The sequence below is a fragment of the Cyprinus carpio genome, chromosome A24, assembly GCF_018340385.1.
Source record: "Cyprinus carpio isolate SPL01 chromosome A24, ASM1834038v1, whole genome shotgun sequence".
NCBI classification, from domain to species: domain Eukaryota; kingdom Metazoa; phylum Chordata; class Actinopteri; order Cypriniformes; family Cyprinidae; genus Cyprinus; species Cyprinus carpio.
Genome location: NC_056595.1, coordinates 17,504,871 through 17,531,251, shown reverse-complemented (window position 1 = coordinate 17,531,251; position 26,381 = coordinate 17,504,871). Strand labels below are relative to the sequence as shown.

At 36.1% G+C, this 26,381-nt stretch overlaps 1 protein-coding gene across 13 annotated transcripts in view; it reads left to right on the top strand.

The window, feature by feature from the left end:
* LOC109104264 (connector enhancer of kinase suppressor of ras 2-like) overlaps positions 1-26,381 on the top strand; it is an 81,385-nt gene that overhangs the window by 15,498 nt on the left and 39,506 nt on the right. For 6 of the 13 annotated variants that reach the window (XM_042714460.1, XM_042714459.1, XM_042714450.1 and 3 more), the window contains exons 2-9: positions 26-189; positions 7,164-7,366; positions 14,265-14,370; positions 18,462-18,503; positions 20,313-20,432; positions 21,432-21,491; positions 23,148-23,216; positions 25,884-26,030. In XM_042714460.1, the coding sequence (XP_042570394.1) occupies positions 26-189; positions 7,164-7,366; positions 14,265-14,370; positions 18,462-18,503; positions 20,313-20,432; positions 21,432-21,491; positions 23,148-23,216; positions 25,884-26,030 (911 nt within the window). The remainder of the gene's footprint in view (positions 1-25; positions 190-7,163; positions 7,367-14,264; positions 14,371-18,461; positions 18,504-20,312; positions 20,433-21,431; positions 21,492-23,147; positions 23,217-25,883; positions 26,031-26,381) is intronic. The other 7 variants (XM_042714452.1, XM_042714454.1, XM_042714453.1 and 4 more) reach the window with 3 other exon arrangements.

Here is a 26,381-nt window from a genome sequence, read left to right as displayed (position 1 = left end):
TGATTTTTACTTGATGTCTCTACAGGTCTGGATGACTGTTTGCAGCAGTATATAAAGAACTTTGAACGGGAGAAGGTAGGAGGTGACCAGCTGCTGAGGATCACCCATCAGGAGCTGGAAGATCTGGGGGTATCCCGCATCGGACACCAGGAGCTGATCCTGGAAGCTGTGGACCTGCTGTGCGCTCTGGTGAGAGTCTTCACGCTCCTTTATATGCTTGATCCTTCATCTGCTGTTTAACACCCCGTCATTTGGTGGACACTGAGTCTCCTACTGCACGATGTTCACAAAGATATCGAGATCACTTTGAGAAAAACAATATCACATTATGAAAAGTCTACAATCATTGAAATTGTAAATGACTCTGTTTACTTGGTTACTAAATTTATTTTAACACAATATATCAGAAGAAAAGGCAAAAAAATCTAATAACAACTTTTTAAAAAAAATATGAATAAATGTGAAAAATTATAATATGTAAATACTATGTAATGAATATGTAACTATGTAATTATAATATGTAATGTAAATAATGTAAAGAAAATTAACAAATGACTGTATTTACTTATTTAATCAATTTACAAGGACTTATTTTGCATAACTTACCATAAGAAAAAAGAAAAAATGTAGCAATTTATTAACTTAAAAATTAAATAATTAAAATTAAATAAATATTTAAAATAATATGAACAAATATATATATATATATATATATATATATATATATATATATATATATATATATATATATATATATATATATATATATTATAAATAATTATAAATTATAAAATGACCTAATTCACAAGGTCTTATTTCACATAATATATCAGGGAAAAAATATAATATTTTAAAATGTAAAATAACATTTAAAATATAAATAAATGTAAAAAAAAAAAAAAACAAAAAAACAATGGCTGTATTTAATTTTCAATTTTATTTTCAGAAGAAAATCTTAAAAATCTAATTACTTAAAATTAAAAAATAATAATATTAAACATTTGAAAATAATATGTATAAGTATTAAAAAACATGAATAAATAAGGCAAAAATTAACTAAGAATATTGGAGCGAAATCCAGTCAAATCAATATTCTGTTTGACTTTGAAAAACATCACTTTATGGAGGTGAAATAATTAGCAAATGTCATTTCATGTTCTCTTAAAAGTCAGCCTCAATTTTATGAGATAATAATATTGTTCTCCTGGGAAATATTTCCATAGATTTGTTCTCAAAACAAAACTCACTCAATCAGTATGTAAATGTGGCTTTTTGCTAGGCGGGTTTGTTACTGAGGCCTTAATCTGTATCTGCTTTGTGTGTGTGTGTGTGTGTGTGTGTGTGTGTGTGTGTGTGTGTGTCTTGACTAATTTTTATTACTGGGTGACATTCCGTGGCTAGAAAATGATTTTCAAAAAGGTACCAAGAGTACAGATAGTGTGGGAGATGGGAAAAGGATTTAAGCTGAAATTTGCTCTTCACCGATTGAGCCTTTTACATTATCTAGCATTTAATAACTAGCTTTCCATCTAATTCTCTCTCTCTCTCTTCTCCTCTTCCTCTCTCTCGAATCTTTCAGTTGAGGTATTTACCAACCCATGCTTTCAGAATGTCAGCATCATGACGGGAGGGAACAGACGACAGGATGATATTTATCACGTCTGTGTGAGCCTGAGTCTCTCCTCAACCTGTCCTTTTAATGTTTTGCTCTTTTTTTATATCTTCACTTCAACTTGTCTTGTCTTTCTAAGAGAGATGTTTTTCGTTGTCTTTTCCTGAGATTGAATTTCAGTGTAGAGTTAACGTAAGGTCAGCTATAATGAGTGTGAGGTTTTGTGAGGGACTGTGAACCACTGGCCTGTGCTGCTGACATTTAGGAGAGTGGTAATCATAAATAGATGACTTTGCTGTGCTCTCTATCTGCTCTGAACACTGATCCCAAATCAGATCTGATGACATTCACGTTATACAGCCTGTGTCTGAATGTCAGCCTGTAGACATGTGCGGAAGAAAATAGCCATATTGTATTTCTTAAAATATCTTTTTATATTCTACAGAAGGAAAAGTCAAACATGTTTCCAACAACACAATTGTAAATGATTGACAGTAGAATTTACATTTTAGGGTGAACTATCCCAAATTTGTTAACACTCAAGTCTTTGCAGCTTTTAATTTCAGGTTTAAACTTGCTAGAACATGAGAATTAAACTTTTTTACATGAAAGATGAAAATAAATCGCTATTTTGAATCTGTGTGTTGACTTTGGTCATGTTAGTCAAGTTAGTGTTGCCGAATACTGATCAACAAATTGTACATGCTCTGCTTCTGCTGTACTTGTGGATAACTGAATATGGCACGTCAAGGCCAGTATTTTTATTGTTCTTTCTAAAACTATTAAAGTCATTTTCTTTAATTTAAATAAAATAAAATAAAAATATGTTTAAAATAAATAAAATAAGTTTAAGAAGATTACTAAAACTGAAAAATGTATGAATGAAATCAAAAATGACAAAAGCATGTAACAATTTACCAAAAAATAAAAAATAAAAATTTTAATTAAACTGAAAATATATTATAAAAGTCTAAAAATTCAAAATATTAATAAAAACTGTAATAGTATCAAATTAAAACTAACATAACAATGGTCAAGATATGACGAAGCAGGTTTGAAACAACAAGAGAGTGAGTAAATGATGACAGAATTGTAATTTTCCCCAGATATGTGTAGCAAAGAACAATGCCACAAACATTCTTATTCATATCGAAAACTTCATCACTGTAAACAATGAAGCATTCTGCGGCATTGTCTTGTGAGCACGGTATTAATTCACTGAGGTCTTGTTTCCCCACCGGTAGGTGTCTTTGAAACCATCACAGACACAAACTCGCATGCAAATATCGATGAGAGCCAGAGAACTGTTGAGTCTTTATTGTTTGAGCATATTGACCTCAGAGACGCAGAGCGGCCCACTCTCTAGTTTCCTGCCTCTCTAGACTTGCAAAGGCTGTCATTCTCTCACTCTTCCCCTCCATATTGTTTTATCTTTCTGTCATTGTGGTGTGTGTTATCTGCTGCATTCATGCAGAGAGCTTCTAAACATATTAGCATGAAGGATTTTTAGCATCCCCCCCCCACACATTATCTGCCCCCCCCCCCCCCCCCATCTCCCTCCACTCACAAGCTGATTAATGTATCTTTCGTGAGTCTGTGTGTGTGTTTGTGTGTGTTGTACACTCCCGGTTTAGTGTTCCAGGTATGTGTTTATTACCTGTACTTGTACTTTGTGTGTGATGGATTTGTTCTTCAGACGAGATGGAGCATATTACTCTCATCGATCTCCTTCTGATGTGAGAGGAGATACTGAAATTGATGCACATTTCAGACACACACACACACACACACACAACTTTTTTTTTATCATGGTGCACACATTGCATTGACTTCTGATGTTTTATGCTGAATTAATGATATTTTCTATCTTCAGCCCCTACACAGCCCTCACAGATTCTCTATTTGTAGATTTTTAAAAATACATTTTTGCTAATCAATTAACATATCTTATGAGAAACTCTTTATAAAAAGAATAATAATAACAATAATAGTCATAAATGGTGACTGTTATTTTTTGTATTTATATAACAAAATAACACACACACACACACACACACACACAACACACACACACACACACACACACACACACACACACACAATTTTTGCTAATCAATTAAAAAACAGAATTTTTATTAATAACAATTAGTCATAAATGGTTGTTATTTTTTGTATTTCAAACTAACACACACACACACACACACACACACACACACACACAACACACAGTTTAGAAATTAAATTAAAATTTTATATTTCAATGTTATTTTTATTTCTATCAGAAATAAAATGTGTATATATAAAATTATATAACAATATTATTTATCAGTGAAATTCTATAATAAATTATAAAATATTATATTTTTTCGTTATGTTATTAATAGTAATGATGTATGCTGTTGTGTTTATTCACATAGGATTAGAAAAAGATTTGTATATTTTTATATTATATATATCCCAGTATGTATACTTTTTATATTTAAAATTCTATAATATAACATTACTATTTATCAATAGAAATACAATCACACATATAATGTGATATGTAATTGCATAAATATTGTGAGTGAATATACAGTATATATATTAATTGTTTTATTAATAGTAACAATATATGCTGTTGTGCTTATTCACAATGGATTACAAAAATAATTACATGCATCACCTTCTAATAATGCAAAAAGATTTCTGTGAGGGTTATGTTTAGAGTTAAAAGTCAATGGATTGAAAAACAAATGTGTGTCTGTGCTCTTGAATGTATGTGCATTGTCACGATCACCAGCTGGAGTGCCTTGGTTGTTCACTAGAGGGCACACCATCCCAGACATCTGCCACTCTAAGGACTTCATTCCCCATAATCATCTGCCCAGTCTCATAAGCACTTATTGTTTGCACCTGTGTCTCATTAGCATGGTTAGCTCACCCTATATACTGTAAGCCCAGTTCTCACGGTCATTATTTGCATATTTTGCATAAGTGTTGTATATGTCATTACTGCAATTCGAAACCTTGTATCCTGGTTCTCCCGTGTGTTGGTTCCTCGTCTTGTTATTCTGCCTGTTTTCTGGATTACTCTGTTGTTGTTTTGTATCATGACCTTTGCGTACATTTGGATTAGGCCTGTGGATTACCCCTTCAATAAACTACTGCATTTGGATCAGAGTATGTGAGCCGAGTGGAGCGGCATGATTTTGCCTGGAGTTAGGAGCGGATTTTTTGAAAGTCGGAGTGTTGAGGTTTTCACTCACTCCGAGAACGCTCCGCTACCGCTCCGTCACGAGCACAAATAATGCCAACTCATGCATTAAACATAATTAGGGACGAGTGTGGGGGGTTAAAGCATATTGTAAATTGTACAGTTTGTTAATCTCCGCTCGAAACTAATGTGCTGCTACACTGCTGCACACGGACGGAGCACACAAGCTTGCACATAATGTACAGATCGCGCGCATACATTCAGGAATTAAGAAAAACTCAAAAGTTACAGGATATTCTTTCTGTTTTTGAAGTAACTACCCTCAGCTTCGCCATAGTAGAGAGAGAAGATGCACAGACAAGTAAGCTAAGCAAGTTAAGCAGTCATTCAATATGGACTTGGGCTAATTGTAGTGTTCCAATAAACCATGTAAAACTATTCTTCTAGTATTATGCATTTATTTTTAATTTAATATAATTTCTGAACAGAACTTAGATTTTTCAAGCATAGTGAAATAATTTAGCTGCGGAGTGGTGTTTCTAAACGGTGGAGTGAGGAGCGGGAAATGGTGAACCCGGAGCGGAGTGATTATTGAATGCTTGGAGTGCGGAAATTGTTGCCGCTCCACTCTGCTCACATACTCTGATTTGGATCCTCTATCTTCATGTCAAATTGCAGTTCATGACAGAAGACTTACGGATCCAGCAGTAAGAATCATCCACCTGCGTCAAGGTAATCAACCTCTTGCGGACCACATCCAGGATGTTTTAGGCCCTGTCTACACGAACGCGGTTATTTTTAAAACCTCAGCTTTTTCTATGCGGTTTGGCCGTTCGTCCACACATAAATCATAGGTTACTGAAAACAAATATTTTTTAAAAAACTGCCAGGGGGAGGATTTTTAAAAACTCTGGTTGCATTGTTATCGTGTAGACAGGTTTGTGTCACGATCACCGGCTAGAGTGCCCTGGTTGTCCATCCCAGACTTCTGCCATTCTAACAAGGACTTCATTCCCCATAATCCTCTGCCCAGTCTCATCAGCACTTATTGTTTGCACCTGTGTCTCATTAGCATGGTTAGCTCACCCTATATATATAATTAAGGGGCCAAATTCCTTGGCCCCTTACGCTGTCATTATTTTTGATTTGCTTATTTGTTTATGACCTTTGCCTGCCTTTGGATTATGTTTGTAAATTACCCCTTCAATAAACTACTGCATTTGGATCCTCTACCTTCGTGTCACCGTGCAGTTCATGGTTTGCATGATGCTGTGTTTGATCAGTCTCTGCTCCTTGATTAGTACTCTTTATGCAGGAACAAGGTAATTTGGTTCTTTTCCAAAGGCACCTGCTGTGACCTCTCTAACACAAACACAGACATCAGCAATTTTGATTTTAAGATACTCCAAAGACGCCTATAGAAGTAAACGCCAATGTGTATGTGGAAACTAAAGTGTGCTCTTTGGCTCTTTTGTTCTGACATGTTTTTTGTCCGATTTAGATATGCAGATTTGTCTGAGCTGATTGCGTTATCTCAGCGTGGAGTGTGGCGTGTGTAAGCTCCTATCAGCTGGCAGCACGACTCTCAGTGCATTATTCATAGCCTGAACTTTATGTTCTGTCTCCACCCACTCAACGCACCTCTGCATATGAAGCGCTCACTCTTTCTCTCTCTCTCTGCTAGGTGCTGAATATTCATTTGGGATCTCTGAATGCTCTTTGAGAGTGTGAGTTAGAGAGAGAGAGATTCTCTGCCAGTGAGAGATCCTCTTTCTGCATTACTAAATATAACCAAACTTAAACCCACACAAATCATATACAATCTTTAGTCTAACCTAACCTAATTTATGTTTTATTTTATTTTATTTTATTTTAATAGGTATTAACTTTTAAAATATTTTAGGTATTTTAACTTTTTAAAATTAAATTAAAATAATATAAAAATAAACCATTACAATTATAAATTATATTTATTTTATATTTTATTAAAAATATTCATTACAATTTAAAATGAACTGTTAAATTTATATTAAATTAATTTAAATTTAAGGCCTGGCTGAAGAAACTATTATCAAGTAACATTCAGAATTTATAAACTTTCATAAATAAACTTTCCTTTTCTAGTTTTACTTGTACAGTTTGCACAATTACAAATGTACAACTTCTGTTATGCCAATAAAGCACAGTAAAACTGAAATTGAAAACAGAGAGAGGAGAACTTTAAATCTAAAATGAGTCAGAACAGCGGGGAAACGAAAAGCAATTCTGATTGAGTCATTCCTGCAATTGTTTGCCAACCAGTTGTTTTTTTCTTCTTCACTAAAACACTTCATTGTCTTTATCTCTGTTTGACAGAACTACGGGCTGGAGACTGAAAACCTGAAAACTCTCTCTCACAAGCTCAATGCCTCTGCCAAAAACCTGCAGAACTTCATCACGGGCCGCAGACGCAGCGGTCATTATGACGGCCGGACGACCCGTAAGCTGCCCAACGATTTCCTCACATCTGTGGTGGACCTCATCGCTGCTGCTAAGAGCCTTCTGGCATGGCTGGATAGGTTAGTCCTGCTAAGAGCCGCATACACACCAAATCAATACATGATTTAATACATACTTAATATAAACAAGCAGATATTTGATTGAATTTAATTCGAATTCATCGTGAACTCCAGTGTCTTGTCACCTTTCGTTGTTGATAGTCAGATGAATGATTTTGTGACGTGAACAACTGACTGAGATTTCTGATGACTTGATAGTGATAAATCTAGAACTGCAGCTATCTAGAATAACTGTTATTAAGCGATTAATTTATATATAATATATATAATTTATATATATATTATATATAATTTATATATTTGAGTAATCAGATATTTCACTTGGATACTGATCAAAAGTTTGGGGTCATAATACAGTATAATAAGATATTCAACTAAGAGGCATTAAATTGATCAAAAGTGACAGTAAACGTTACAAAAAAGTTATATTTCAAATATTGCTGTTCTTTTGAACTTTATATTAATCAAAAAATCTTGAAAAGAAATGTATACAGTTTTCCACAAAACTATTAAGCAGCACAACGTTTTCAACATTCATTATAATAAATGTTTTGTGAGCAGCAAGTCAGCACATTAGAATGAATTCTGAAGGATCATGTGACACTGAAGACTGGAGTAATGATGCTGAAAATTCAGCTTTATCATCACAGAGATAAATTACATTTTAAAAAATATATTCAAATAGAAAGCTGTTAATGAAAGCTGTTATTTCATAATTTTACTGTTTTACTGTATTTTTGATCAAATAAATGCAGCCTTTCATTTTCAAAAATATAAGTCTTACTCACCCCAAACTTAGTCTTGGTTTTATGGATCAAAGATGTATTCCTTCATCAGCATCCTTTGTTGTTCCTTCCCGGGCCGTTGATTTTGGGTGTTTGGGTTCAGAGATATGGCTGTGATTCCTGGAGTGTTATTCCAGGAACAGCAGAGGGTGTTGATCCAGGAACATTTCCTGTTTGTTTAAATCATGTCATGCATGGTTTTCTTCCAGTCAAGGGATGGCACTGAGAATTAGGGTGCTTCTCAATTCTTATTTGTGCATCCTCATTTCCTTTCCTCGCTTCCTTTCCGCAAGGATGGAGGAATTGAATCAAGTGGAATGACATATCCTCGCTCCCTTTAGCATCACTTCAAAGTGTTGTCAATTAATGATGACTCTACACCGCTGGATGTAGCTTGCACGTCGGGATTCTTGAACAATAGAGATAATTATTTATATTGTAATAGTTTCAGTCTCCACAAAATACCACATTTGTCCATATATTTTTTATATATTACCAGTTGTTATTATTAACAATGAATTATTTCCAGTTATTAACTGCTTTTTATTTGTTCTGTAGTATTACAGTTTGTTAATTTTCTTGTGCTTTGATATAATTCTGCAACTGTCCTACATTAAAGTCATTCTCTAGTCCCTGTTAACCAATATAAGAGGCATTCATTTAAAAATTTAAAGCAGTAAGCCTTTCAAATCAAGAGACGTAAAAAATTTAATTAAAACTGTGCTGAAAAGTATGTTATACATCGAAATTAAAGGCACTGTCAAAACATAACCCAAATTTACAATAACTTCATGCTTAATACTCACATTTATGTGGGTTTGTATTTTCTGCCATAGTTAGTAATTGGTCCAGATGTGAAGGGGGAGGAGAATTTATATGTGCGTTACGTTTAGTCGATAAAACACTTCCTCGATCATGACTCCTCAGAAAGCCTCCTCACGCCTCGATCCTCGCCTCCTCGCGGTGCAATTAGAGAATTGAGATGTCCTACAAGATGGCTGAGCTCGATCAGTTTCCAGGTCAGAGGATGAAGGACGGAGGAGCGAGGAAACAAGGAGGGAGACGGACCCTTAGAGTGACACTTTGTGTGACAGGGCAGGCAGAAATTACAGACTTGGGGTTTCTTGTGTAGTGTGTGTGAGGTCAGCTTTTGTCTGTTCAAATTCAATCATGTTGATTTGAGTTCCTCCCCTCAGCAATCAGGTACAGTGATGAGTGAAGAGGTCTTGTATAACTCAGACTCTTTCTCTCTTAGTAACTCGGCCTCTTTCGGTTCAAGGTTTTAACCACATGGCTTCTGTTCATGAACGGTTGTCTTTGGATTGTGATTTCTTTATGATGTATTGATGAGCAGTGTTTCAGAGAGATCGATACGTGAGGAAAGTGAGAAATGGAACATTTCTGTCCAGCGGTTTTATATTCTTCTCATAAAGCAGGTCAACATGGTATCTGTGCAGTTTTTTGGTGCTGATTGTGAGGAAAAATCTGTGAAAATTTTCACTGAAAATTTCACATCCATTGATTTTGTCTCAAGTGTTTCTCAACCTTTTTGACTCAAAAAGCCTCCCACTCACTTTTCTATCATATATTGCAGATTGTTACAATTCTGCTGATTTGTCACCAAGATAATGTTGTCTAGCTGGGTAACATAAAGGTGATTTTGTCAAATTAGCAAAGATTATTTTATAGACTTGAAAGCATCAGTAAGAACAGTTAGTAGCGTGTTAAAGCAGAGAGTTCACAAATTTGTTGTCGTTGTACTGCATCACTTCTTATTTACTAGAAATTTCTCCAGCTCCCATTGCAAATTAATTGCTTCCAGTCATCTTGTTGATGCAAATTACTGTCAGTATTAAACACCTCAAAAGAAACACTTAAGTTATAGACTGTAGTCCTGCAGTATTTCTACTTTTCATTTAGAAATGAAGGTAAATCAGGCGAGTGGTTTGTGCTGAATGATTCATTTGGCACCCAGCTACTTGATTTGGTCCAGCTCCCTCTGGTACTGAGCCTGGCTTAAAGCTCTGGACTGGGACAGTACTGCACAGTAGGACCCTTTCCATCAGACGGCATTTGATATCCTCTCAGCTTCACCCTGCTGAGTACGCTATCTCTCTATTGCTGTGCCCGGGTACCCGCCACCCCGCTCTCTGATCCTGGACCTGAGAGCGGTCCATATCACACACAGTTCACATTGGCACATTCGGGATTGGGATCAAACTGAGAGGATCCACATCAGCTTGCTGACTAAGATGAACTTATAGCCAGTCAGTATTTGGGTTAGGGAGGTTTCTGAGTTTCAGTGTCCATAATCAGGATCGTACACTGTAGGAACAAGGCCACCGATTGGGAGGGGGTGTGCCTTGTTCCCTTCGTTCATTAATGCTGGCCTAATTACGCTCCCCAGCCTCTCTTCTCTGCCAAAAGAGTTCCCAGTAGAACTGTCGTCTCCCCTGCAGACATAGTGGAAGAACAGAAGGAACTCTGAGAGAGAGGGAGGAATGGAGTTACACTAGCGCAGGTGAATGGATCGGAAGCCAAGAGACATTATGACTTACTTGAGATTCTTGGTCCCTTAAGTGTTATTGGTTGATATCCATCCAGGCTGTCACTGGCTCTCCTCTGCCACTTGCCAAGTCTGTTATCATCATTTTAATGGTACCTGGCTGCTTCTGTTGGGTTTGTGGTGGGCTTTCCCTCTTTCTCATTCACTGTGGGTGGCACTCCAGGTGGGAGGGGCTTATTGGAATGCAGAGGAGGTTCTTTCAATTACATTAAGAGGCATAATATCATAGTCAGAGTATAAGCCATATTGACTGTTGATAATTCAGGCAACTATACACTGATAATGCCTTTTTTCCATTTAAAATTTGTGGCATTCCTGCGGGCATGCAGGAAAAATGGCTGCCCACTGCTCCGGGTGTGTGTTCACGGGGTGTGTGCTTTTTCACTAATCACTGCTGTGTGTGCACTTAGATGGTGTTAAATGCAGAACACAAATTCAGAGTATGGAACTGCATTACGTCACTTTCACTTTCCCTAGCATCAACTTTTGGAAACTCCCATAGATAAAGTCTCAAAGTGTGCATGCATTCAAGTGCACACACACAGCAGTGAACACACACCCGGAGCAGTGGGCAGCCATTTATGCTGCGGTGCCCGGGGAGCAGTTGGGGTTTCGGTGTCTTGCTCAAGGGCACCTCAGTCGGGGTATTGCCGGCCCGAGACTCAAACCCACATCCTTAGGGTTAGGAATCAAACTCTCTAACCACTAGGCCACAACTTCCCCTAGGCCACAAACTAAAACTTCTTAGTAAGATCAAGAAAACATTGCATGTTTTTAACATTTAAGGAACAAATTTGTTGAATCTATTTATCATGCATGAACCCTTCCAATCAAAATATCTTAGTTCAATTTACTGTTTTATGTTTACTGGGAGGACTTTTTGTTAGTTGGCTTTTTTACAGTGTGCTTGTGACTCTTTAGCCCCACCCACGGCTCGCCTCCAGGAGCTCGACTGTTTTCAGAGAGAAGCAGTACAGCTGTATCTGTCTTTTATAAATCTGATAAAACTAAAGCCTCTTCTGAGATATGAAGGATGTTATACTACTCTATAGGTATTTAAGATTAACATGAGATTGGCAGAAACTGTTTGAAAAAGTGTGATGGGGGTTCAGAAAAAAAAAAAATACATTATAATTATATTTTATATATAATATAAACATGTCTAAGATATAAATACACTATAATTATATTAATATATAAAATATATCGAAAGATTGGATCGGTATTGTCCAATAACTGTTAAACCGTCAGTTTCTTGAATGGTGCACCACTAGTTGCCAATAGATTAACTTGTAATGGTGTGATTATTCTTACTTGGATAAAGGTTCCTGACACTCAAACAGTAGAGCATGGCACTAGTGACACCAAGGTCATTGGTTTGATTCTGAGGGAATCTGTGAACTGCTTAAATGTATACCTTGAATGCAATGTAAGTCACATTAGATAATAGCATCTGCCAAATGCATAGATCTAAATGGCCTGACATTAAAGGGGTCATATGACGTGTATTTGGTGTAATGCAATGTGTTTATGCAGTTTAAGGTTAAAAAAACACACATTTTCCACATACTGTACATTATTGTTTCTCCTCAATACACCCACCTTTCTAAAACACGTACATTTTTACAAAGCTCATCGGTCTGAAAAGCGAGGTGTACGCTGATTGGCTAGCTATCCAGTGCATTGTGATTGGCCAAATGCGTGAGTGTGTGACGGACATGTTATGCCACGTACCATACTGTAATGCCGTATCCTGGCGCGACGACACTAAACCAATAAAACCCATTACAAACGAGGCATTTGTTGCATCCAGTGGGGACATAATTACTGATCATAATGACTTATACTGTTTTTATGTGTTGCGTTGCATATCACGCCACGTAAACATAAAACCATGTTGTGAACGGAGAAATGACAAACAACAAGCGCTACTCTAAACTGCTCAAAACTCATGTTTGAATCATCAGTGGCCAATTCTTTTAATATGAAAACGTACTTACAGGCTGTGAGTCAGAAGTGCCAGACTGTCCTTGCAAAGTTGGAACTGCACCACTTTATAGAAACAGCTTTTGTGTGTAGAAGGCATTGTAGGATGCTTTCCCAGGTCCTCTGTAAAATGCGCTGAACACATCTGAATCTTTGGGTTGAACTGTTGTGGAACAGTGTTGTAAATACAATTTAACCACTGATTCTAGTCCTGTCCTCTTTTGGATGGCAGAACAAATTAGTTTCGCTTTCACACCGAAACACACAGCGTCTCCACGACAAGGCAGAGGCAGCAACAATACTACTGCGAGAATCAAAGTTACGCCTTCTTTCTTTGCATGAACATATGGACGGTGTTATGCAAATCTTCCCACACAGTGACGTAGACATGTGGAGACTTGTTTAAACAAGCTGTTTTAGAAGGGGGTGGTCGAATCTTAACTTTTATAAAGAATATCTCTTTGGGTTTGAGACTTTAGTCTTTGCAACTTTAGGGATCTTATCTATGCTTGTAAAACTCCAAAGAGAAAGGAAAACTTGAGAAATCGCATCATATGTCTCCTTTAATAGTGCTAATGCGTTTTCATTGATTTGCACAGATGGGAGATGAAAGTATTCGGATCCTCTCTCTGAGTGTAAAGGGATCTTTGAAATGAAGATAGACAGCAGCACATAAGCAATTACAAGCACACACCAGCTCCCAGACTCTCATGCACTGATTAAAAAACTGGAGCAGGATGAGGTAAAACTTTAAGGCCTTGCCTTGAGGAGATGGTAGTGGACTTTTTTACCCAACTGAAGGATTTCCTGTCAGCCTGCATAGATTTCAGCGTCTCTCAGTCTAGCTCAGATGACTTGGAATTGAACTTTTTCTAATTTAAAAAAATATATAAAATTGTCGCTATCTTTTCCTTGTCTCTATCTCACATTTTGTCTTTTCTACCTCTCACTTTTTCCCTCCCCTCAGGTCTTTTTTCAGACCGTTCTCGTGAAATCTCTGACCACTGCGTCCATGCTTGCTAGCAGGTGTCCTTGAACCGGGGTCAGGCACTGACGGCGTACTTATCTACAGTATTGCAAAGTGATATTTGGGAGTTAAGCAAAGGGAGATTTGGTATTCGCCGAGAGCCACATCCCAAATCCTGTTTAGGAAAGCGAGTTTAGTGTGTTCGGGTGGTATAAAAGTGCTTGTGAGATCTCTGAATGAATGATTTTTAGCCCAGCGGTGAAAGAATGTTAGAGTTTCTTAAATTGTGAGGGGCTTCTGGGCGTGCGTCAGTTGATGTTCCCAGCGGTCTTAGAGGAATATTTAGAGACAGGATGGAAACGATGAACCAATGTTCCTACAGCCCTTAAAAAACACAACACAAACACAAAACACACAAACCAAATTCACCACTCAAATCAAAAGAAAAAAAAAACTGGGTCTGGAGTAAATTGACGGTCAACAGGGATAACACATACCATAGCACACACCAATAGATACATACAATTTGTAAACACACTCAAGTTGCGCATCTTGTGGGTCTGGCTGTAAGAATAATCTAATGGTTAATTTCAGGTGTTACTTCTTTTGCAGGTCACCATTTGCTGCTGTTACAGATTATTCCGTGACCAGGAACAACGTGATTCAGCTGTGCTTGGAACTCACTACCATAGTACAGCAGGTAATGACATTCACCATTTAAACCAACTAGATCAAACACTTTGACAGTCTTGTATGAGATGCAACAAACACATTGAAATGGACACTTCTGATTAAAACAACATTTTTAAGAATTGTCTTCAGTGTCACATGATGCTTCAAAAAAAATAAAATAATAATAAATAATAATAATAATAATAATAATTCTTACAGACTCCAAACTTTTAAATCCCTTAATCTAAGTGTTCTTGGCCTTTACATTGACACCAGATGCACCAAATTTCTTTTACATATTTTTAATGACGAAAAATTACTGAGTGCATGTTTAAGATATTTATATGAAATGTTATTTAAACCTCTTTCACACACATCTGCTCATTCTTTTACATGTTTTAAAAAGGCTCTAGAATGTTTTAGAATGCACTCTTAGGATGTTAAGAACTACAGCTCATTCGCTACTGAGGCGTTGTGCATTGTGGGTAATGCAGTCCTTTAGAGCAAAGCAAGGAGGGAAACATGATCAGTGTGAAACAGCTGTCAGACAAAAGAGAAATATGAAAAAGGAGGAGGATTCAAGGCCCCTGCAGTAATGCGCGTGTGTGTGTTTGTGTACACAGCAGATTATTTCTGGTAGGGTCAGAAGATCATGGCCAGTAAGAGCAGCATTAAATGGATGAGTCTGTCACAGCCAGCTCAGCCTGAACGCTGCGCACAAACTCTCTCTTAATCCAGGACAGATTACAGCATTGAAGCCAGAGATCTGGGTCTAATCTTAACTACTGCAAATAGTATAGTAGTGCTTAGGACCAGCAGGGGTACTTTTCCCCAAATCGGCCCTTGTGAGATTAGGTCGAAATGGTCGGATTCCTTTCCCTCTTATTTTTTCACACTATTTTCCCTCAAAAATTAAATTGGCAGGTGTGTTTTTAGCTGTTTTCTACCTGATCCAAGTTGTTAATTAACTGATCCAAGATAATCCAAATTGGTTTAGCTGACCAGATGGACTACCAGCTGGATGGGACCTGACTGAGTTGGTAGACAATATTATACTAGCCTAGCATGTTCCAAAAACCTGCTTGACCATCTGATTTCTCCGCCAGGGCACTTGACCATGATGGTCGCTGATATTCTATCACTGGCCTCTAGTCAAACATCTAAACAAGCTACAATGTCCACAGTCCCCATTACTATACTATTGCATTGTAACTTACATAGACTGTATGGAAGAGCACCGCCTGCTGGCATCACTATCACCTCTATCCTTAGTTTGGGTGTGTTTGTGTGTGTCTCTCTCATTGTTTGGCTCAGTGTGGTGTTTGCTTATAATTTAAAGTAATATTGCGTCCAAAAATACAAATTTCTCATTAATTTGCTCCTCATGCTGTTCCAAACGTACTTTCTTCTGTGGAACATGGCTTTTTTCAATACAGTGGCATTGAACAAGGTCTGTGGGTGCTCCAAGCTTCAAAATGATGGGAAAAAAAACACCTTAAAAGCACCAAAGAAGTGTCCACATGACTTGTGCACATATATTCCAAGTCTTTCAAAGTGATACGATGGGTTTGTGTTAAACAGTCCAAAATCTGAATCTTAATTCATCCACAGAGTTCTCTTTGGAATGTTTAGCAATGTTTGATTTGTGAATAATTTATTTTGATTCAGATCTTTTCAATTAATAATTTGATCCAATTTACAAAGACAGTCTGAATGATTTATTCACAACGTTTAAAAAAAAAGTATCTTATGCCAACCAAGGCTGCATTTATTTGATAAAAAAAAACAACAACAACAGTAAAACAGTAATATTGTGAAATATTATTATATTTTAAAACGACTATACAGTAACAAAAATAACCATTTTTATGACCATTTTATTGTGATTTTAAAGCTGTACAGCTCCAGTCCCTTGTCCATTTTCATCAGAACTATTCTTTTGTGTAAAAGACTGAAGTCATTTGGCGTTGGAACAACGTGAGGGTGAATAAATCATGACAGAATTTCATTTTTTGTGTGAACTTTAAACACCATAGGGTAGCATGAGAATGCATGTGTTGCCTCCAGTCGCACACACACACACACACACACATACGCGTCCTGTATGATGATCCATGGCTTGAGTGACAGTACTGGAGAATAGGTACAGAGATGCTCAGGGGTGCTCAGAAGGGAAGTAAAGCAATGCGGTTTAATTTGCTGGGGACACTCTTTTCTTTCTCTCTCTCTCTCTCTCTCTCTCTCTCTCTCTCAAGGCCTTTGCTGTGTCTCAGGTGTGAGGGCTGGTTATTACTTTATTGTGATGAAAGATAAGAGGTGCTGCTGAGAGCACTAAAGACTATGACAGAAAATAGGCTTTCTTGGTAAGATGCTGCAGAAATGGAGATAGTTTCAATGACCAAAGAAAAAGAGAATCATGTCCTCCTACTGGACATTGTTAGGTTTGGGTATCAGTGATGAATACAGGAAGCAGAGTGGGTGTTGCCATGGTGATTGAGATTGGTTTCTTCAATTCATTTTCTTTAATATTTCATAAATGCTCAATTCATCTGTATACATGAAACAAGTGTTTATGATCTTGTTTGTCTGTCCTCACAATGTCTTTTTTTTTTCGAATGATAAAGCCATTTGTTCCATGAATAGAAAACTATACCATATTCGTTGGTTGATGTATATGATACATTGACTATTTATGAAATATTACAGGACTGCTAAGAATATTAATTGACTTTCTTGGCTCCCACAAGAAAAACCTGCTTCACAACAGCACTAAATTATGCCTTATTCAGTAAAAAGTTCAAATGTCACTTCAGTAATAATCAGCTACTGTTGCAAATTGCATTGTGCCTTAAGTCAAAGATTATTTTCTTCATATTATTAAAATAAAAGGATTTATTGATTTCATTTCTCTATAACAATTACATATGTATTTTATTTTATATGTATTTAAAATATTTAAATTGTGTATTGCATTACATCAAAATGTGCTGATAATTTGATCTTTATTCCTAATCATATTTATATGCTATTATAACAGTTGTAGTAATAACAGTTATAACAAACATTACATAAATAATTAACGTAAAATTGCTAATGTTTTTGGAAAAAGCCTCTTATGCTAACCAAGGCTGCATTTATTTGATGAAAAATACAGTAAAAACTATTTAAAATAAGTGTTTTCTATTGATATAATTATGCAATATATATATTGTAATAAATGTAATTTATTCCTGTGATGGCAAAGCTGGATTTTCAGCATAATTACTTCAGTCTTCAGTGTCACATGATCCTTCAGAAATCATTCTAATATGCTAATTTGCTGCTCATAAAACATTTTTTATCAACAATGTTGAAAACCGTTGTGTAAAACGTAATATACTGTATTACAATGGAAATTTCTAAAGAACAGCATTCATTTTAAATAGAAATCTTTTGTAATGCTGTGTATGTCTTAACTGTCACTTTAATCAATTGAATGCATCCTTGCTGAATAAAAATATTTATTTCTAAAAAAGAAAATAAAAATACAGTGTCATTATTAGGGAATATTCTGAACATACAACCTCAAAACTTGCAGCATGGAAAACACCTCATTCCATCAGCTGCTCCCAGTGTACACATCCAGTGTCAGATTTTGATAGTAATGGTTATCAATGTACTTGATAAAACTGATGTTTGTGACCAATGGACAAGCAAATAACCATAGAAGTTTCCTTTATGTTTTTTAGCGTGTATGTATACAGTCCATGTAAGTCTTATTGTATATGACACCAGCACAAACACAGTCACACTGCAGGTTTGCTATTTCTCCATGAACTTTCACAGCAGTCCCGGCCCCCAGCAGGAACCTCAGGAGCTCCTTGAAATGTCTCCATCAGAGCCTGAATGTTAAATTGAGCCCGGGGCTCTCCTCTGTTCAACCTTTCCTATATTAGATCAGCATCTGAGAGAGAGAGACATTTCTGAACACAGTGACCCAGCTGTTTGGTAGATTATCTCATCTGCAGTGATACTTTGCTCAGTAAATGTTTTCTCAAGCACTCTGTGTGGGTGAGTGTGTACGTGAGAGGCCTAAACTGTTTAAAATGACAGTAATATCTTACTCTTTCCTCTTCGCAGGACTGCACCGTCTATGAAACCGAAAATAAGATCCTCCATGTGGTAAGTGTTTCTCTTCTAGTTTACGCTGCAATATGATGCTGATAATGAGCTCTAATGTTTCTCCTCGGAGCTCTGCCCTCATTTCTTCATTTACAGGAAATACCGTGAGGATGCTCATACACATACTCTCTCTGCCTGTTGTTATTTCTCTGTGGTAGACAAAATTTTAACTCCTGACTGATTTTATGACCACACAGTGATGTGAATAGACATTTTAAATGTTCATTTCAATGAACCATTTAACAAACTGACTGTTTTGAGTCATCATTTAGTAGTGCCTGCATTTTCGGCCCCAAAGAATCTAACCCTTAAGGTTCAAATATGTACCTTTTGAAAAGGTACCGCCTCAGTGTAAGCTTTAGTACCATATATATATTTCAAATGTTCCCACATATTTAAATTTTTATTCTCAAACTGACAACTTAGTTGAGGGATTTAGAAAATCTTTGCATCCTTAGGGAATCATTTTGTGAACATGTATTTTACTAGTTTTAGCCCTGAGGTGAAGTTCCCCTTTGCAGTCACAGCAGACCCACAGCTAGGCTCTTTGTGAGATTCCTGTCTCATGCACACTAGCACACAGCAGTGTGTGTGGCAGGTCCTGTTGTCGCCACAGACTGCTGGGCTGGGCACAGCTGTCATTCTCACTGAGTCCCACAGCTATAAATACCTACACATTGCGCCTGCTAGCAGCATATTTCATTCCCCAGCACCACCCCCCACCTCAGCTACTGACTGTAGGAGGAGAAACAAACACACCAATGACACCAGATGAAAGCAGAAGCAGAGAAAGAGATGAAACCATAAAACAAAGTGAATTAAAGTGCTACAGAACCATAAAAAGCAAATACAAATCGCAATATAACTGCAGTCATGCTAAGCAGAGAAATCCAGTGCACGTTTTGCAAATCCAGTAGCAAAGTGAAAAATGCCACGTATTATGATATACAATGTAAAATTTTAAATGCTTCAAGAGCAGTAATATGACAATAGTGTTGCTACTGTACATACTGTAGATAAACCTATGTTGTAATGTTTTCTTACTAGGTGGGTGGGTAACTGGATAGATAGACAAGTGTTTTGTGTTGTGAGTAGATAGATATTTTCTTCCAGTTATGTGTTGTAGTTTTCTTAGCACTGTTGGCTTCTTTCTTACTATTTTTGAAAAGTTTCTTGAATGCCTCAACAATTTTGTAAGTTTATAGTCAGTAACTTTATAGTCATGCCAGTAAAACGCTTGTTGAGAGAAAAGTGGAGACCAGAGGAATAGTGCAGTGGTTAACAGGAAATGAAACAACATCGATTCCCAGCTCCTTCACCTTGAGTGAACTACACCAATATCCTAGAGAGGTGAAATCTGATCATAATTGCTGAGTTTGATATAACGCTGTTGAGAAAATGAACGAAAAAGGGTGAGAGTATAGGGAAGACTGATGAGCACATGGGGAAGAAAAAAATATATAACTTGAATGAACTCTTTTGAAAACTTTATGCAACCCAACTTCGTGCCAGTTAATACAGCACATTTTCCAAACCAATTTATCACCATAGTTATACCTGACCAACCCATAGCTTTAGTCTTTTTAGGCATAACAAAGTGCTTCCCAACGGAAATGGCTTCAGAACTGCACCTGTTTATTAAAACTGTGCCCCACAAAAGCTGAATATTGACTTCAGCTAAAGATGCATTCTGTGGTCACGGGACATTAAACCTAAATTTGATCATATCTATGAGGCTGGGTGATATCTAATAAATGTTCGCCCAGTGCAGCATATCTATGAAGAAAATAATTTATATTCTCTCACTAGTGTAAGACATTGTCTGGAGTATGTGACCACATCATCTCACTGTCGTCAGACCCCCTGGTCTCCCAGTCGGCACATCTGGAGGTGGTTCAACTGGCTAATATTAAACCTACAGAGGGTCTGGTAAGATCACACACAATTATGCTGTACTACTGACCATTGAGCTAATCACTGCTATTTATCATTATGTTTTTAATTTTATTTAATAAACTAAAAGAAAATCTAAATATATCTCTCCATGTTAATACTGTCTTAATTGTGATTGATGAATACTTATTTGATTGTAAAAATGAAACAATTTATCTGATAATTTATTAACATTAAATACAGTTAATTATTTAATATATAATAACAAATAACTAATATATATATATTTTCATTTCAAAAGGTTGGGGTCAGTAAGATTTATTATAAATAAATTAATATTTTTGTGAAGCAAGGATGCATTAAATTGATCAAAAGTGACAGTTAAGACATCATTGTACAAAAATATACATACTAAAAATAAATTTTTTTTATAATTAATATTTCTTATGAAAATAATCATCTCCACAAAAAAATTTTTGTTGAGAAGTAATGTTTCTTGAGAACCAAATCAACATATTAGAATGATTAGGAGTATTGGCTCCTGAAAATTCAGCTTGCCATCAAAAAAAAAAAAAATAATTAAAATAAAATAAAATAAAATAAAATAAAATAAAATAAATGTTTTTACTGCATTTTTAATTAAATAAATGCAGCCTTGGTGAAAATAATAATAATAATAATAACCCCAAACTTTTGAATGGTTATATAAAGGTAACCTTTTGTTAGCAGTGTAGCTTGATTTTAGTTAGTTGATTTAGTTGTAATTATAAGCAGCTTGTGCATCTTTGTTTCAGTTTCAGAGACACTTCCCCAACACTGATCTTTGTTCTAATCAGCGAACGTGTGTGAATGCATGCTTGCTTGTGTTACAAAATCTCTTTTATTAAAAGCAATTTAATTTCTCTATATATACATTAATAGACTAAAAGCATTTTGAAGTGTTCTTCAATGTGTGCATGAGACAGAAAGAGGAAGAGATGAGGAGATTATTCATTAGAGTCTATTCATTTCTTCCTGTGTCTTTTATATCTTTAGGGAATGTACATCAAATCCACATATGATGGTCTTCACGTTATCACAGGAACCACAGAAGGGGTAAGAACCAGTCAGTGTTAAAGTGTGTGCTCTAATTCATGTGTCTTTTATAATGTCCTGTATGCTGCAGATAAAAGTAAAGCTCAGCAATTGATTGTATGGCTGTTACTGCACATGCTCAAATTAAAGAGCAGGAGAGAGAGAAAGAGAGAGCTATACAGACAGGAGTGCTCTAAATAAAGATCCTCTGATCATGTGACTGAAAGCTCTTAGTTTTTGTTGTAACTCTAATAGTTGGTGGAAATCACCTGTTAAACTGCAATATGCAGTACACATAAGAAGCACTACAATATACACTTCACATGTCATATTTCAGGTGCGTCCCCTAGACCACACTGAGATTACATGGATAACAAATGAAGATTTATTTATTTTTGATCAGGTCGTCTTCAGAGTTTTAGAAGATATCTGTCACAAACTTCTCAGACGTCGAAGTGTGCAGATGCAGAAGCCTGAGATTTCAACAGAATCTTAATTTACATTAAATTCTTGCCAGACCAAATCATCTTGAGTTATTCTATCTACATTATTTTTAATCACTGCTCTATTCTAATTGTTTTTTTAATACACTATAACCATGATATCATAAATATGTCCAATTTACAATATGATAAGAATAGACCGTTTTTATGATGCAATTCCCATAGCTCAAGGGGTAGAGCATGGTGCTAGCAACATAAAGGGTATGAGTTTAAATCCCAGGGAATGCATAAACTGATAAAAATTTACACAACCAGACAGGTTTGAGATGATTTTGAAGGTTTTTTTTTTTTTTTTTTTTTTTTTTTTTTTTTTTTAAATGAATAGAAGTTCAGTGAACAGCATTTATTTGAAATATAAATATTTCTAATATTGTAAATTTTCATATGGTCACTAATCAATTTAAAGTGTAACTGCTAAATAAAAGTTAATTTCTTTAAAAAAAAAAAAAAAACTTTAAAATCTTACTCCAGACTTTTAAGTAAAGGACAGTGTATCTGTCACGGTGTGTTGACAAAGAAGGCTTGATGAAGATGAATATATTCCAACACAAAGTTTAATCACAATAATCCACACAAGAGATAATCCAAAAGGGCAGGGGAACACACATAAATACAAACGTGACCTGACAAAGACTGAACAAAACAGAACAGAGAGAACTTATACAAGAACTAAACCAGGGTACTTATGAGATAATAAATGAACACAGGTGAACTGAATGAACTAATCAAAGGAAGACAGAAACTACTGTAGGTCAAAACAGGGAAACAAGAGGAAAGACAACAAATAAACAAAAAAAAGCCCATGATGGTGACAGTATCATGGTTTCCACAAAAATATTAAGTGCACAAATGTTTTTAGCCTGGAGTTATAATGCTGAAAATTTGCTTTGTAACCACAAGAATAAACCACATTTTAAAATATATTGAAATAGAAAACAGTTATGTTAAAATTGTAATAAAACTTAGCAATATTACTGTGTTTTTATTCAAATACATGCAGAACAAAAAGAGAATTTGGGCTAGAATGCAATGTAAATTGGTTTGGATAAAAGCATCTACCAAATTCTTAGATTTGAATGTAAATTAAATACTTCAACTGCTTTGTCATTTGACTTCTATTTTCCCCTCTATTATTGTCTTTTTATATTTCTCCTTTTTTCCGTCTCTTTCTTAGTCTCCAGCAGATCGCTGTAAAAAGATCCACGCGGGTGATGAGGTCATCCAGGTGAACCATCAGACAGTGGTGAGTGTCAGTCTCTCTTAGTCACTCAATCCATTTGGCTCATATATTCTTCTATTTTATCATCCATCCATCAGTTTTATATTTATATATGTAAGTCTCACTTGGCATTCAACAGCAGTTGCCCCTCTCCTGCCTGTTTGTGTATGGAATCATGGAAACTGAAAATGAGGTGCATTTGAATTTAAGAACTTTAATGTGTCCTTGTTAAAGCACCAAGATGTTTAAAACATATTGCTAGATGTATTTTTAGCTCATTTTTATGACTAAGGCAGCTATATTCCAATTTGGCAAAATTCAGAGTGCTGGTTTAATGTGTTATGCTTTAAACTGCATTTCTGAGTGAGACTGGAGAGTGTTTAAAGGGCATGAGAGGCTTTAAATGTAATGAAGGGCAGTGGAGTGTGTTTTTAAGGAAGGTTGTATTTGAGTGATTTTTTGTGTGCATATGGAGTGCATCAATAGGTACTCCAGTGATCTTACCCTGTGGAGTTCCCTTCAAATAATTGATAAAGAGCCTTTTCTGTGTACGTCTGTGTACAAGTAATTGCGCATGGAGTTTAGCTTCTGAAATCTATTCTGTTTGAAATTACTTCCTTAGTGTTTGATGTGCATAAGGTGCTGAATAATTTTTTGAATATTTTAATTTTATTCTCAAGTGGTGGCATGTTTTATGAAGTTAAAGCAAAAGCAGAAAGCTAAGTGTTCCCTCGTCATCATCGCTGATCACAATGTCTTCTGATGTTGTTGTTCAGATTTAAATGTTTTTTTTTTTATTATTCAGTTTTACCTCAAGGCATGAAAATTCAACTTCTACATCAGTTTTTCTTGCTTGTCTTAAGTCATCTTGTCGCCGTGGTGAGGGATGCTGAGCTTGTTTTGTGATGAAAAATCAGCAGCACTAAGGCCTCATTAATCCTCACATAATTAGATTGTTGTCGCCTTCATAACTGGATAAAAGTGGCTCTAATGTGTGATAAGCGATACGAATTCGGCTCGTAGCGAAAAACACACAAACAAACAAGTACCGTAACAATGAGCGGTACATGCTCAGGAACAACATCAGCAGGCGTTAAAGAATGGTGCATTGTGGGAGCTGCTCTATATGTAACCTCTGTGATTAGTCCCCATTTGCTATAGGATCAGGTCTGACTATCCAGCCCATCTCAGTGTGTGTGTGTGTATTTGTAGTTGTGTATTGTAGTTGTTTCTGTCTGTGAAGGACAGTGTAATCTGTGTGTGTGGGTTGCATTTTGCCCACGTTGTGGGTACTAAGTGTCCCAACAAGGATAATAAAGAATAGTAAAACCTCAAACCACCCACATTTTGGGGACCAGCCAACAGTACAGTGGTTAGTAAATATAATAAATTATGTCTTAATGACAGTCTAAAAATGCATAAATATTTCTGTGAGGGCTAGGTTAGGGGAAATAAAGTATCATTAGCTCAGTTTAATCGTGGAAATCAGTCAAAAGTTCCCACTATCATAAAAAAACTCAAAAGACTGACACTGTAAAAGTGAATGGGTGAACATTAATTTCAAAAAATCTTTTCATAGACTGAAACTAAACATATAATATAGCTAACTAACCCCTCAAAAAACTGATTGACTGCACATGAACAACCTGAACTACAACAAAAAAAAATTTTTTTTCTGCTCTAAAATCTGATTGACTGCACATGAACAACCTGAACTAGCAGTTGAAAGAATTGTTTGTTGTGATTATTCATAAATATTTAAATTAATTATTTAACATGGGTATCCTTTATCACAGAGTTTCAAACTTTTTGATGCCACAGATCCCCAAATATTATGAGCCCATTCCTAAAATATTATGGCAGCTATATATTTCCATGTGTAAAGACCTATTTTATTTTTTAATTTTTTAACCCGTTTTATCATGTTGTTATTGTTATTATAAGCCACTTGAGTCAGTGATAATGTACAATGATTTTTACCATGGTTAAGTGGCCTTGTATCGTCTAACAGTACATCTTAACCAGCTTAAAATCACTTGTGGTACACTGCACAGCACTGTGAAATGTAGTGAATTATTGCAGTTTAATAATTCATCTGACGTAAACATCTTTAAAAATGTAGAGTTTGCTTATACAGTAGTGTCACATTATTTTACAGTTATATTTAAACAATTGCCTCCAGCTATTAGTTTCACTTGCCGGCTCAGTAAGCATTTTTATAGCAGCAGAAATATTTCAGCAATAGACTATATGTTTATGTCTTTTATTTATCTTTCATTTGAACATTTTCCTGAATTATTTAAAAAAAAAAAAAATTCCACACTATGCATTTGGTTCATTTTTCATGCTTCAGAATTCATGATTATGCATAATTTATGATGAACCCAAGGCTCAAATATTGACTTTTACATTGAATGTCAAGTTCTTTCATAGACTTTAATGTGGAATTATGTGAAAAATTAGCAAACATCAAGCCTCATTAGTGTACACTCATTTCACATAGTAAACTTAATCAACATGAGCTGTGTGTCAGGAAATGTATGTGTGTGATACACAGTTGCATTATATTCTCTAATTATTCACAGAATATAGAGAGATGAATGTAAGCATTTCCTAAAAGTTCCTTGTCGACGTCTCTGTGTGGCGTTCTTGTCGAGTCTGTGTATGTTGACCCTGTATTTGCTGCTGTAGGTGGGCTGGCAGTTGAAAAACTTGGTAAACTCTCTGCGCGGGGACCCTGCCGGTGTGACATTGACCCTGAAAAAGCGTCCCCAGAGCACGCTCACCTCCGCCCCAGCCCTACTAAAGAACATGAGATGGAAGCCCCTGGCCCTGCAGGTAGGATTCAGATCGCCCTGTCCCAAAAACTTTCCCCTTTTATCTGCCACCCACTCCCTGGCCTCATCCTAGATAGGGAACTGACACTTTGATTCCATTTCCCATGATGCACCTGCCTGCTTACATGTCGCTTTGCATTCAATCGTCCTACTTCTGACTGAAACTTTGTAACAAAACTATAGAAATCAGTTTGTTTTGTGTAAATAAGAGGACTGTTGGATATCTGAGTTGCCTTTGTGGTCCTTACGGGGCTTTTTAAGTCATTCGCATTAACATCACTAACCTGCCTTAAAAGTGTTGCGGAAATTGTTTGTGTCTGCACCAGAGAGAGCAGATTAGCTTTAATCGTCT